This window comes from Camelus bactrianus, chromosome 5 (genome assembly GCF_048773025.1).
Source record: "Camelus bactrianus isolate YW-2024 breed Bactrian camel chromosome 5, ASM4877302v1, whole genome shotgun sequence".
In the NCBI taxonomy this organism is placed as follows: Eukaryota; Metazoa; Chordata; class Mammalia; order Artiodactyla; family Camelidae; genus Camelus; species Camelus bactrianus.
In genome coordinates this window covers 45356484-45371921 of record NC_133543.1, presented here as the reverse complement: position 1 = coordinate 45371921, position 15438 = coordinate 45356484, and the positions used below count along the sequence as shown (strand labels likewise).

The following is a 15438-nucleotide window of genomic DNA, read 5'->3' as shown; positions in this document are numbered from 1 at the left end:
AGAACTTGGCTAAATTTTAGTACTCTTTCTCACACAGGTAGCGTATCAATACGAAAAACCTGCTGCACCCTAAAATGAAACTTTTAATTTTCAGTGAAGAAGCATAATATTTTAATCAGTTTATCTGAGATTTACAGATAAGTATGGCAGCAGGTAATGTGCATAATAGAGTGGGTAAACTTAGAAGCTACTCTGTGTAAGCCAATTTTAAAAGCCATCTATCATTTATAAAGCCTTCTCTGAGCAAAAGTCCTTATACAGTTATCAACAAGAGCTGGCTTTTATTGGGATGCCTTTGTAACACACACAAAATACAGGGGTTTATTATTTTAACTTACAAAACATAATTTTTTATTAATCAAATTAAGGTTTGGGGAAAGAAATGAATTTACACCTGAGGGAAGGATGAGGGAACAAAAATAAAAGTTTTCTCTCAAAGAGACAGTTCTTAAAACATTTTCCCAGAGTGGAACTTTCATCACAATCTTTTAGTTCATCCCTAAAAGGCTTGTCTTTTTATTTCTTTTCTTTCCTTTTCTTTTCTCTTTCTTCCTTTCTTTCCTTCTCTCTCTTTCCTTCTTTCCTTTTCTTTTCTTTCTCTCTCTGCCTTTCTTTCTTTCCTCCCTCCCTCTCCTTTCCTTCCTTCCTTTTGCTGAGTCAGACATTATAGGTGTCACTTTGCAGTGTTAAATATTGAACTAAGCTGTTCGTTTACTTTCCTTTCCAAATATGCAGATGCGAACATGGCGGGTTAGGGGGAGAGACTGACACTTTAAAAACGAAAAAGAGAATAGTGTTCCAACGGGTCTTGCTGGGGCTTTCCCGATTCCAGAATGTAACGGTAGCTCCTAAGAGGTATCTGTCAGGCTGGGCTAGTTCCCACTGTTCACCACGCAAGAAAGGGACAATCAGTAATGCAGTGTGTGCTTTTGAATTCCAAAAGCACAAGTGGGGATGTGGGAGTTTCTCTTTGGGATCCTAAGTTAGGAGAAAGCCTGGAGGGAACGTGCACACCTAGCACCTGTATCACAAAACGCTTTCTCTTCACCTCCCACAGGGCATCTAGTCCTAACCTGGCAGCTCCATCACACAAAAACCTTCAGTGGCTCCTTTAATGACAGCAGTTGCTCTTTCTTTTTTTCTAAAACACGTGTGACTCCATAATATGCTTTTTGTTGGTTTTCATTTTGATCAGAAGAATTATAGTCAAAGTACCTTGGTTGGAAAATAGCGGCTAGTCTTGAACTGCTTCAGGGTGGCTGACAGAGTAACTGTGGAAAAGAACAGGATCACTGACCAAAATAGAACATCTGGAACATAGGGATGCTCGTGGCCACAGGCTCGTCCAACATACTCTCCATGCAATGATTTGCATTCCTGCCAGAGGAAGTAAAACAAAGTATTAAAGGAAAACAGCGGACATATTTCTTTCAGAAAACTAACATCTTAAGATCAATTGCAGCTGAGTTGCTTAAGTTTTTTCAATTATGGCTCCTGTTTGGATCAATAGTGAGCAATATGAACATTTAAAATTCTTGCCTTTTTGGGAGTGGAGAAGTATAGCTCAGTGGTAGAGTGTGTGCTTAGCAGGTACAGGTCATGAATTCAATCCTTAGGACCTCCATAAAATTAAAAATAATAATTCCTGCTTTTTTCAAATTAAATTTAAATCTAAACAACTAATTGATTTACTAATCATCATCTTAATTAATTTTCACATCAACCCTATAAAATAGGTAGATGCTATTATTTTTATTTCATGTTTGAGGAAATTGACGTGTAGAGAAGTAATTTGCTATGGCCTCACCGCTGCTGCGTGGCAGCGAAGTTGTGATACAAATACGGTGCTTATGATGGGAATATAATTGCATATTAAAGAAGAACAATGATTTTGTATAATTATCTATTTCAAAAACTCCCACAAAAGGTGAGAAAGGCAACAAGAAAACTATGATATATTATTACCAGAATGAAATTGGGAGTCAAAGATGAGGCTTGAATTTAAATTATATAACAAGAAGAAAAAAGTTACTATATGAGCAAGGTAAAGTTCATATTTACTATGACTTCTTCATGGTCTTTTTTTTTTTTTCCTAAGTTCCCTAAAGGATCATCACTAATTGCTGCCTTAGCCATGAGGTGGCAGCAAAGTCAAAAAAATTTCCTTTCTTTGAGGAAAACTGAGGGTTTTAAACATTAATATTTTGAAATAAAAGATTTCTTTTAAACTCATTTTGGTTTCTATTATTTTATTTTAAAGATAATCATACTGAATTTTAATCTTTTTATTTCAAAACAGAGAAATGAATGGCTTAAGAGATCCAGTGATCTCAATAGTACTTGAGATATTCTGGACGCGAACAAAAACTGAATTGTGACATGGTACAGAAAGGGCTTAAGAGAAAAATATAGATGGATGGATTGATCACCAACACAGAGAATGCCCAATGAACAAAGCTTCAGGCCCTGGAATTCCTGTATAGCAGGAAGTAAACACCTTCAAAAGATTCTAGGCTAAATCAAAGACCACTACATTGTTACCCAAAAACAAATAATACAATCTACTTAGGACAGCTACACCTAAGGCTATAATTCTTGAGAAATATGGTTAGTATACCTTATAATTATCTAAATTAATTCTGTTCCCCTTTCTAATCTAACTGCAAATACTACATTCCTTGCTAAAGTTGAATTCCAATTATCCATGTTAATACAGAGCACAATAACTTGGCCAACTGAAAAACGAAAGAAAAATCCCCAGGCCTTAATTATAGCTTTAATTTTTCCTTCTCTTAAAACTCTGTTAAAATAAATAAAGTAGCAAAAATGAATTCTTGTATTTTTCAGCCCCTTCTCTTACCCCTTGTCCAGAAATGCTAGTAAGGAAATTACTAAGCAAAACAATGGTTAAGAAGAATGGCTAAATACAAAGAGGATTTAGAAGCTCCACTGTAAACAAGTTATCTATAGATTTGTGATTTTCAGTCTTTTGCGCAGACATAAAAGTCTACCAAGTCTTGGACTTGACTGGGTCTTGTTCTCAATTCTTAAGAACATAGAAGCCATTTAAAGGCTCGTTTAACTGTCTTCTATAATAAATTGCCAATAGCTTGCCTAGTTTAATTCAAAACAAATTTGAAAAGCATATTTATTTTTTCGGGACAGTATCTTATTTAAAAAAGGAAAAATTATGACCTACAAAATTCTACATTTATTTTCTGGTGTATATTAACTGTACCCCTAACACACACACACAAACACACACACACACACACACACACACACACACACACACACACACACACACACACACACACACACATCCTGAGATTTGAAAGTGAAAACTGAATCTAAATCCTGTTCTCTTATTTTGAGTCTCACATATGGTTTCACTTATAAAAATGAAAAAAAAATGCTTGTTGACAAACTCGTTACTACTAATTATTCTTCAACACGTTCTAAGATTCTACAATTTTATAAGTTGGAAAAAATTAAGTTTGATAAAATAAGAAATTAAAGTTGGCATTAGTGTCCTGCCCCTTATTTATGTATAAGCTAAATATGTAATTCTGGCACTGAAACAACTCTTAACGAATTGCTAGTTAATTGCTTGTGAATATTTTAAACCTTGCCTAGGAATTCTTACAATGACAGATTTTGAGATACTGCTAAATTATATATAAACATAGAAACCTAAGTATTCTAGCTTGCTATAAAACACTTGAATTAAGCATTATTCACAATAACTAAGATATGGAAGTAACCTAAATGTCTGTCAATGGATGAATGGATTAAGAAAACGTAGCATAAATATACCATCGAATATCATTCACCCTTAAAAAGAAGGAAATCCTGTCATGGCAACAACATGGATGAATCTGGAGGACATTAGGCTAAGTGAAATGTCAGACACAGAAAGACAAATACTCTATGGCTTATGTGGAATCTAGAAATGTCACACTCATAGAGGCAGAGAGTGGAATGATAGTTGATGGTTACCAAGGGCTGGAGGGAGAGGAAAAATAGGGGATACTGGTCAAAGGGTACAAAGATTCAGTTATGCAGGGTGAATAAATTATGATCTAATGTATCACATGGTGATTATGGTTAATAATACTGCATTAAATAGTGAAAATTTGTTGAGAGAGTAGATCTTAATTGCTCTCACACACACAAACACACAAAGGTAACTATGTGAAGTGATAGGTATGTTAATTAGCTTGACTGTGGTTATGCATTCACAATGTGTACATATATCAGAACATCACATTACACATCTTAAATATATACAATTTTTTTTCAATTATACCTCAATAAAGCTGAAAAACAAAATGAACCAAAACAAAACATTTGCATTAAACAGTAAATTTGTGATATGAGACTATTTTTCAAGACAATCATTAAGTGTTTATTGAATACTTACTATGCATACGGCTGTTTGGGAGAATCAAAGAAAGCTAAAGTTTTTCGCCCTTGCTGAGTTAGCAAGGTATAAATTATAATTCATGAGATACGTAACAATTCAATTAAAAATTATCAAATGAATAATATACTAAGTCAATATTATATCACAATTTTTATAAAACTAGTTATAATAGCCATTAGCACAGTGCTTTGTTGATAAAATGCTTTGCATGATACTGATAATTAAGCTGAGGAAAAAACCCCAGCATAACAATTAAGACAAAAAAATTTTATGGTCCTTGCTGACTTACAAGATTTTTTCATTATGTAGCATTTCTTTTGGTGATAAACGCTATTTCTAGTCAAGATTAGCAATTATCCATTGCAAAAAAACTGCTTTTAAGTATTGAAAAATAATATGAAAATTTCTGTCAGAAACAATACATAGTACAGAACTCAAACAAAACAAAACAAAACGAAACAAAACAAAACAAAACAAAACAAAACAAAACAAAACAACAACAACAAAAAAACCCTGCTAGATTTGCTTTGATTGCAAAATATTTTTCACTGTACTCCACTTGACCTAAAGCTTCTAATATTTAAAATTAACTCATGGCTAGCTAGATCAATAGTGCTGTGAGTCTCTTAGAAAATTATTATTCAGAACTTGCTACCAGATAGAATCAATATTATTATTTAACATTAAATTATTCAGTAATAAAAAACACATAGAGCAAATGATCATGTTAAGTGAATTAAAGATGGGATTATTGGGTTTCTGCATTGAAGGGGACACCAAGGTGAGGGGTACAAGCAAGGGACTCCTGAGACATAATATCCTAGTAGTTTATAAAAGAATATAAATGGAAGATGCACTGCTGAGTGGATCAACCATGATTCCATGTCTAAATTCTGAATAACTGTAGCATTCTTTCTTGTTCAGCTCATCAATTCTTTTATTGGTCAATTTAAACAGCTCTCTGAATGGAAGCAGTCTGGTAATGCTATTTTTCCTAGGGAGAAACAGAACAGAATAAACAACAACAAAAGAAAATAACAAAAGTAAGTGAAGGCTTATTCTAGAGAAAATGATTAGGGTAAGAAAAAAGGTAGTAAAATAAAGGTCAAGATAAAATTTTAAACAGAGGGTAAATAATTTGATTTTGATTCTGAAAGAAAGCATTTCATGAGGAAAATTGAGAAAACAGGCAATTAGGTCAGCTGTTCTTATAAGAATCATGTTTAGAGTTTTATAATGTTTGTACAATGAAGAAGATTTCTGTGTGTCCCTAACTGGCTCATTTACTAAAATGATACGTTTTTCTTAAAATGAACTAGAATTCATATTGCTTTATGCTGATGGTTATAATGGGATTTCAGCTTATACAGGGAGGTACAGCTTTGCATTGAATGCTTGTAACTGGGAAGAATAGAAAAGAAACTAAGATGACTCAGATTTTAATACCTTTTAATATTTCCAATTATGAGGTATGATTGACCAGAAGTCAAAGATGAAAATGTAGGTGGAAAAAAGAGGTGTACAAATTTACAAGAGATTAAGAGGAACTGAGGAATGCAGCTATGAGGGGGAAAAAAAAAGATACAACAAAAAGGAAGAAAGCCAAAAATTTCTTTAAACATACAGGATTTAACTATGATAGGTGGAAATACGTTACCATTTTCTTTCTTATGAGAGATAAGGAGAAAATGGAAGAAAAACCTTCCTAAGGGAGGTGCCAGATTTTTGTTAAGAAAAGTGACTTTGGTTCTTCCCTGAGAGTTCAACATTTATACTAAAATATTAACAAACATCCCCCTCCCCCTCAACACATTCTGAACAGCTGAAGCATTATTCCAGAGTAAAGCGTCCTGGGTTCTTTATACAGAAAACTGACTTAGTTCTGCCATATGGTTTTATTTAGGTCAATACCACTCTTATTTAATGTGCCTTGAGTTAATCTAGTCAAATTATGCTGTATATGTGTGCTCTTAGAGTAACTCAGGACTGTTAACTACTGGAAAAGCTTAATAATAAAAGAAAACCCTAGTTTGCTGATGAATACTTGAATTGGATGAAATTAAAAATAAAGCCAAAATTATCATTTTTACAACAGTATGCATTCAAAACAATTTATTTTAGTGGGAATAATTCATTCAAAATGTCAATAAAAGCCCTTATAGTAGTAAGATTCCAGATATGACTTATTTTTTAATGTTTCACTTACTGACACAGTTAGGTTCTCCCAAATTATGTCAGAGGCAGAAATATTGGACTCCCTCCATTCCTTCAATGTATCATTGCTAGGATTATGTGGTTCCACACAGTTACACCTGAAAAGGCAAAATAGTGTCTTTTGTGAAATAAATATCTTTTTGTCATCATACCTAAAACAAATGTGTAATAGGTCCTTCTCTCCCAATCACAACCTTCCTCCATTTGAGATAAGACTAAACTCCAAAACACACTATTTCCAGACAGCAGGATAGATGTATTGCTAGGACACTAGATCACTCTATAATGTCTCCTAGAATGAGAGGTCATTCCCTCTCTGTCCCAGATAGTGTAGGTTCAAACACAGGGCTTTTTGGCCCTTTCAAACAAAGATGCTTTCTAGACCTCACAACAACCATTTGCCCCTAAATTATAAGTCAAGTGGGGAAAAAAATTAAAAAACTCAAACCTACTATTATAACTTACTTATTTTATTAGAACTGGACAACCATATCAATTAAAATGGGAATTATTTAACTCATATTCTAAAGATCTTTTTGCTATGTTATTTAAAATTAAAGCTAGATTGAAGCAAGAACCCTAAGTACTCAGGATTTACTGTTCTTTGTGAAGAGTGACAGTCCTATTAAAAATCAATCAATATGCACAAGTTTTTGAGTACCTACATATAAGGTAACATGATGAATGCAGGGTGGAGAAAGAATAGAGAGAATGAGTTAAGTTTTATGTAACAGAAAACAATTTTTGACCTCGTGTTCTTTATAACTTTATAAGTAAATGAGAAGACGCAAGCAAAAATTACCAACAAATCAATGGTTTTACATGTTAATTTCAATTTATAAATAGTTTGTTTCCAAAAATTTATTCATAAGCCTATGATATGCCATTCAGAAAGCATTTTCTTACAGAAGCATTTTATAAAAATGGTGGCTGGGCTCCCAGATTAAGCCACATATACTATAAAACTTGAAAATTAGTTGGACTACTGTTTTAGTGATACTAATCGAATTGCAGAATCCAACTATATTTCTAATATTACTTCTGTAGGAAAATATCTTATAGTTTCTACGTGGTAAATTCCTCTTCATAAACAACAGTCTCTCTTCTGTCTTCTACTTCAGGAATTTAGTCTGTTTTTCTTTACCACCACTCATTCATTCTTCGAAGAGTACTGTGTCTATTATTTATTAAAAAAAAAACTTTACTTGATTTGGGCAACACAGACAGACATGTTCCTGCTTTCCCTAGGGGAGGATACAGTATTCTCCAGCTGGGCTCACTTGGGGCTGGGCCTCTAAGAGGGTAGATGATTCCAGTGAGAAAGTTAGTGACAAGGGTTTTAAGGGAATGGGGTATGGAAGCATTAACTAACTCTGATCAGCTGTAGTGACCTCCATGTCATGAGAGGGAGGAGCTACAGCAGAAGGGAAACAAAGGCATCTGAGATGCAGTAACAGCCATTCATTAATGCAATTTATTCAAATCTGTAGGTTTCTAAGTCCCAGATTAGTTGTATATAATCATAGAACACAGGCCTTTGTGTCAGAAAGCTCTGTCCTTTACTGGTTATGTGTCCATGGGCAAATTATTTAAGCATTCTAAATTTTGGTTTCCTCATTGGTAACATGGGGATTAAAATGCATACCTAGTAGAGCTATTATGAAGAATAAGAAACATAATTATATTAAGTGCCTGATATACATTTAGGCTGTTTTGAAATTGTAGCTGCCATCATCATGATGTTTACCATCAATATTTTCTGGTTCATTTTTCAGTTTTTCATAAAATGTAATAATACGGTTACCTTTCAATTGATATAACACAAAAAACACTAGGCTTTCTCTAACATGCTGATACTCTTTGTATTTTGCTTCCAATGCTTTAAAGAGAATTAAATTCCAACCAGCATTAAAATAGTGTTGCTACTACAAGAATCTATCAAAAGAAACAAAGTTCTTGTTTAATTTTGATTTTGTGTCATTAGATTGCTAGACAAATATAGTTTATATATGTATATATAAGTTAGTATATGTATATAAAGAGAATAATTTTGTTTTTAAAAGCTTGAAGTATTAAAAAAAGAAATAGCAGTAAAACCATTAAATCACTTAATATTTTCTAAAATTGAGGATCAGATTTGGCTTCTAGTTTAAGAAAGAGGACTGAACACACATGCTTATTTTCCTTCATTACCTAGAATTCATTAAGCAAAAGAATAATATAAAAAGAAACATGAAGGGAAACATCAACAAAAAAAGAGATGTAAACAAATGGAGTATGAAAAGCATATGAAAGCAGGATGTTTGAAAAAGCAGAACAGAAGAATAATACCAGTAACAGTAGTATTTTTACATTTAATCCTTAAAATGGGTGGCATTAGTCACATGAAAATATTGAGATGTAAGTGACTTGGCCAAGATTACACAGATAGGAAAGTCAGAGCCAGAATTTAAACCTAGGCAGTCCACTCCTAATCACTAACTAAAAATATGTATCTCCCTCCAACTTCAGTAAAGGAGGGACCAGGCCTGCCCAGTAGAATCCCAAAGAGGGTCTGGACTAAGAGAAGGAGTCATATGCAACAAAGAAATAGAATAAGAAGTGAAACTGAAGGTATGAGAATTAGTTAAAGTTTGACTATACAGCAGTTAATTTCAGAGATCTTCCCCAACTGCTACATACCTAAATACATACTTCTCCTCCACAGAATGGCATCAGACTTTTCTCTCAGCAATACCATCAATATTATGAGGCAAGATTATTTTGAATCTAGAGTTCTATATTGAACTAAATCATCAAATCAAATGTAAGAAAAAATTTTTGAAAGTTTACTTTGTATTTTAGTTTTCCTTCCATGCATCCTTAATTAGAGAGAAAATTTATAAATAAAAAAGGAAGATATGGGATGAAGAAAAGAGTGGTTCCAACCTAGGAAAGCAATGAAAGAACTCTCAGAAAGACAAATGTAGGGTAGAGCTCAAGAATGAATCAGGGAAGAAGTGACATCACAAGATGGCTGAATAGAAACTCCCAGCTCTCTTTTCCCCACAGAAACACCAATTTAACAACAATATATGGACCAAAATATTGTGATGAGAATTCCAGAATCCAGTTAAGATGTTGCAGTACCTGAGTACAAAGCTGTGAACAGCCACATTCAAAAGGGTAAGAATGGCAATTTTCACTTTAACTGCATCAGACCCTCCTCTAAGCTGACACAGGTCAGTGGTGGTAGAGAATACCCTAGCTCACATTATTTTGCACCAGGGGGTGAAAAGAAAAGCAGAGGCTACATCTGCCATTCCAGCTCTTCAGAGTGCTGACTGAGGGGCTTGTATGTGTTTTGTCTCATTCAGAGCACTGATAGAACTCTTATGGTTTGGGTGTTTGAGTGCCACTGAGAATAAAGAAGAGTAAAGAAAGTGGCTTGCAGTGACTAGGATGGCTCAGTGCAATCAGGGGCAGGGAAACAACTTAAGGCTTCTCTTCTATAGAAGGAGTGTGAGGAGCATATAGCTGGTGTTCAAGCTTTTTGGAAGAGTGCCCAAGGGACTGGTATCTGTCTTACCTGACCCAGGGTGCTGATGGGGAGTCAGTATATATGGTGGATACCTGGAGGCCTCAGAGAACAAAAGATAGCAGGGCAGCTTGCTACTGTAGAACCAGAGAACTTGCAGTGCCACAGACTGACACCAGAAGGAGCAAAAGATCATGAGCTTTTGGAAAAAGAAATCAGCAACATTATCTAATTGAGAAATTGTACACACAGGCTCAGAGAATTTGTAACCCCTTCCCTTCAAAAAAAAGATTACAGGGGCCCCTCAAGCTGATTAGTAAGGGTCTTCAGCTGTATAAAAAGCCAGTCCATAAAGAACTAGGAGAGGTGGGTGTTATTTCAAATGTGCCAATTACAAAACAAAGTTCTGGGACATATGAAGAAACAGGAAAAAATGGCCCAAACAAAGGAATAAAATAAATCAGAATAAATAGAATAAAATACAACTTGTCTTAAAGAAATGGAGGTATACAAATTATCTGGCAGAGAACTAAAATAACCATCCTAAAGATACTCTATGAGCTCAAGAGAATGATGCATAAACAAAATGAGAATATCAACAAAAAGATAGAAAATATTAAAAGGAACCAAACAGAAATTTTGGAGATAAAAATGCAACAATTGAACTGTAAAATTCACTAGAGATGTTTAACCTCAGACTCAGTCAAGCAGAAGAAAGAGTAAGTGAACTTGAAAACAGGTCATTTAAAATTATCCAGTCAGAAGAACAAAAAGACAAAAGAATGAAAAAGAATGAGGAAATCCTGAAGAGCATATGGAATATCATAAGCAAGAATATACACATCATGGGAGTCCCCTAAGAAGAATAAAGAGAATGAGGGACAGAAAGCTTCTTTAAAGAAACAGTGACCCAGAAGTTCTTGAAACTGGGGGAGGAAATGACATTCATATTTAAGAAGCCCAATAAATTCTAACCATAGGGAATCCAAACAAATCTACACTAAGACACAGTATAATCAAATGATTAAAAGTCAAATACAGAGAGAATTTTGACAGCAGCAAGAGAAAACTGAATCACCATGTGCAAGAGAAGTTTCACAAGACTATTTAGTGGATTTTTCAGCAAGAACTCTATAGGCCAGAAGACAGTGGGATGATAAAGTCGAAGTGCTAAAAGGGAAAAACTGTCACCCAAGAATACTATATCCAGAAAAAAAAAAAAAAAAGGATACTAGAAAAATAAAGCATTCCTAGATTGAAAAAAAAAAGCAGAAGGAGTTCATTACTACTAGATTTGCCTTAAAATAAATGCTAAAGGGAATCCTTCACATTCAAACAAAAGGATGCTAAACAATACAAAAGCATATGAAAATGTAAAGCTTGCTAATAAAGACAAATACATAGACAAATACAAAATATTGTAATGATGGTATATAAATCACTTTTAATTCTGGCATAGAAGTTGAAGGACAAAAGGATTAAAAAACTAGTACTATAAAAATGTGTTAAAGGATACACAATATAAAAGAATGTAATTTGTGACATCAATAATATCAAAAGTGTAAGGGGGGAAGTAAAAGTGAAGAGTATTTGTATACAATTGAAGTTAAGCTTTTATCAGCTTAAGTTAGATTGTTATAAATATAAGATGTTTTATGTAAGCCCCATAGTAATCACAAAGAAAATACCTTTTTATATAGAAAATACACAGAAGAAACTAAGAAAGGAATCAAAATATGTCATTATCCAAAAAAAGTCAACAAAACAAAAAGAAAAAGAAAGAGAGAGGGAAGAGGGGACAAAATACTACAAGACAGACAGAAGACAACAAAACGGCAATAGTAACTACTTAAAGGTAAATGGATTCAACTCCTCAATCAAAGACAGAGTGACTAAATGGATTAAAAAAGAATACAAGGTCCAACTATATGCTATCTAGAAGAGACTTTTGATTTAAGAACACACATACAGTGAAAGTTAAAGTATAGGAAAAAAATATTATAGGCAAATGGTAACCAAAAGAGAGCAGGGATCAGGGTGGGCAATAATCATATCAGACACAATAGACTTTAAGTCCAAAACTGTTAAAACAGAACAAGAAGGACATTATATAATGATACAGATGTCAACTAACCAGGAAGATATAACAATTAAAAATATATACTCACCTAACAGCAGAGCACCCAAAAATATGAAGGAAACATTGACAGAACTGAAGGGAAAGATAGATAGTAACACAATAATACTAGGAAATTTCAATACCTCACTTTAAAGTAATGGATATAATCCAGATGGAAGAAAAATAAGGAAACAGAAGACTTGAACAACACTATAGGCCAAATGACTCTAATAGCATATATGGAACATTTCACCTAACAGCAGCAGAATACACAATGTTCTCAAGCACACACAAAACATTCTCCATAATAGATTACACATTAGGTCACAAAACTAGTCTTAACAAATTCAAGAAGACTGAAATCACAGAAAGTGTATTTTCCAACCACAGTGCAATTAAACTAGAAATCAGTAACATAAGGAAAACTAAAAAATTCACAAATACATGGAAATTAAACAGCACATCCTTAAACAACCAATAGGTCAAAGAAGATACAAATGTCTTGAGACAATGAAAATGAAAACAACATACTAAACTTACAGGGTTCAGCAAAAGCAGTACTAAGAGGGAATTTTATAGCAATAACTGCCTATATTAAAAAGAGGAAAATTCTCAAATAAACAACCTAACTTTAAACCACAGGGAACTGGAAGAAGAAAAACAAACTAAGCCCAGAGTTAGCAGAAGGAAGGAAACAATAATCATTAGAGCAGAAATAAATGAAACAGAGATTAGAAGAACAACTGTAGAGATCAATGAAACTAAGTTGATTTTTTAAAAAAATCAACAAAACTGACAAACTTTTAGGTAGACTAAGAAGAAAATAGAGAAGACTCAAAATTACAAATGAAACAGGAGACATTACAACTGATGCCACAGAAATTCAAAGGTTTATAAGAGATTACTATGAGCAGTTTCAAGACAACAAATTGAATAGCCTGGAAGAAATGGATAAATTCCTAGAAACATGTAATCCACCAAGACTGAATCATGAAGAAACAGAATTTCTGAGCAGACCTATACCTAGTATGGGGATTGAATCAGTAATCCAAAACCTCCCAACAAAGAAAAGCCCATGACCAGACGGTTTCACTGGCAAATTCTACCACATATTAAAGAATTGATGCCAATTCTTCTCAAACTCTTCCAAAAAAGTGAAGAGAAGGGAACACTTCCAAACTCATTTTATGAAGGCAGCATTACCCAAAACCAAAAAAAGACATCAAAAGAAAACTAAAAAACAATATTCTTAATGAATATAGATGCAAAAATCCTCAACAAAATATTAGCAAACTAAATTCAGCAGTACATTGAAAGGATCATACATCATGACCAAGTTGGATTTATCCCTGGAACAGAAGAATGGTTCAACATACTAATATCAATCATTGTGATACACTACATTAATAGAACAAAGGATAAAGTCACATGATCAACTCAATAGATACACACAAAGCATTTGACAAATTCAACAGCCTTTCATGATTAAAAACAATCATCAAACTAGGAATAGATGGAAATTATCTCAACATAATAAAAGCCATATACAACAAGCCCACAGCTAACATTATAATCAACGGGAAATTCCAAAAGCTTTCTCCTCTAAGACAAAGAACAAGGATGCTCACTCCTGCCATTTCAATTCAAAATAGTACTAGAAGCCCTAGCTAGAGCAATTAGGTAAGGGGGAAAAAAAGCAAATTGGAAAAGAAGAAGTAAAATTATCTCTGTTTGTAGATGACATGATCTAACATGTAGAAAACTCTAAAGATTTCACACATAAAAAAATCTTAGAAGAAATAAAAATGAATTCAGCTAAGTTGTAAGATAAAAATCAATCTAAAAAAACTCAGTTGAGTTTCTATAAACCAGTAATGAACAATCTAAAAAGGAAATTAAGAAACCAATCCCATTTTCAATAGCATCAACAAGAATACTTACAAATTAACTTAACCATAAATATGAAAGCCTTATAGATGTAAAACTACAAAACACTGCTGAAAGAAATTAAAAAGGGCACGAATAAATGGAAATACATGAATGTGTTCATGGATTAGAATACTTGATATTGTTAAAATGCCCATATTACCCAAAGTGATCTACAAATTCAATGCAATCACTACCAAAATCCTAATAGTGCTTTTCACAGAAATAGAAAAAATAATCCTAAAATTCATATGGAAACATGAAGGATCCTGAATAGTCAAAACAATCTTGATAAAAAAGAATACAGCTTTTCTTTGTTGGGAGGTTTTGGATTACTGATTCAATCCCTATACTAGGTATAGGTCTGTTCAGAATTTCTATTTCTTCATGATTCAGTCTTGGTGGATTGCATGTTTCTAGGAATTTATCCATTTCTTCCAGGCTATTCAAGCATCACACTTCCTAATTTCAAAACATATTACAAAGCCAAAGTAATAAAAGCAGTATGGTACTTGAATAAAGACATTATATATCTGACCAATAGTACAGACTAGAATCCAGAAATAAACCCTCACCTATGCAGTCAACTGTGTTTCAACAAGAAAGACAAAACTACACAATAAGGAAATGGATGAAGTCTCTTCAACAAATGGTGCTGGGGAAATTGGATATCCCAAGCAAAAGAATGGAACTGGACCCTTATCTTACATCATACACAAAATCAATTCAAAATCTGAAACCAAAAAATGTATAGAAGAAAAGAGGGGGAAAGCTTTATAACATTGATCTTAGCCATGATTTCTTGGATATGACACCAAAATCACAGGTAACAAAAGCAAAAATAGACAGTGGGACTAAACTAAAACGCTTCTACATAGCCAAGAAAATAATTAACAGAGTGAAAAGGCAAATTATGGAATAGGGAGAAATAATTGCAAACTATATCTTAAAAAGTATTAATATCCAAAATATATAAGGAGTTCCTACAACTCAATAGCAATATACCACTCAATTTAAAAATGGACAAAGGACTTGAATAGACATTTCTCCAAAGAAGACCTACAAATGGTCAATGAGTATATGAAAAGATTTTTGACATCATAAATCACCAGGGAAATGCAAATCAAAACTACAGTGAGGTATCATCTCACATCTCTTAGGATGGCTATTATAAACAAAACAAAACAGAAAATAACAAATGTCAGAGAGGATGTGGAGAAACTGGAAACCTATGCA

General features: G+C 33.4%; 1 protein-coding gene across 2 annotated transcripts in view; it reads right to left on the bottom strand.

Annotated features, from left to right (window-relative positions):
• Nucleotides 1–15438, bottom strand: part of SLC4A10 (solute carrier family 4 member 10) — a 250673-nt gene that overhangs the window by 35767 nt on the left and 199468 nt on the right. For both annotated transcript variants that reach the window (XM_074363779.1, XM_074363780.1), the window contains 2 exons: nt 6633–6738; nt 1216–1377 (listed from right to left, as the gene is read on the bottom strand). In XM_074363779.1, coding sequence (XP_074219880.1) covers nt 1216–1377; nt 6633–6738 — 268 coding nt within the window. The remainder of the gene's footprint in view (nt 1–1215; nt 1378–6632; nt 6739–15438) is intronic.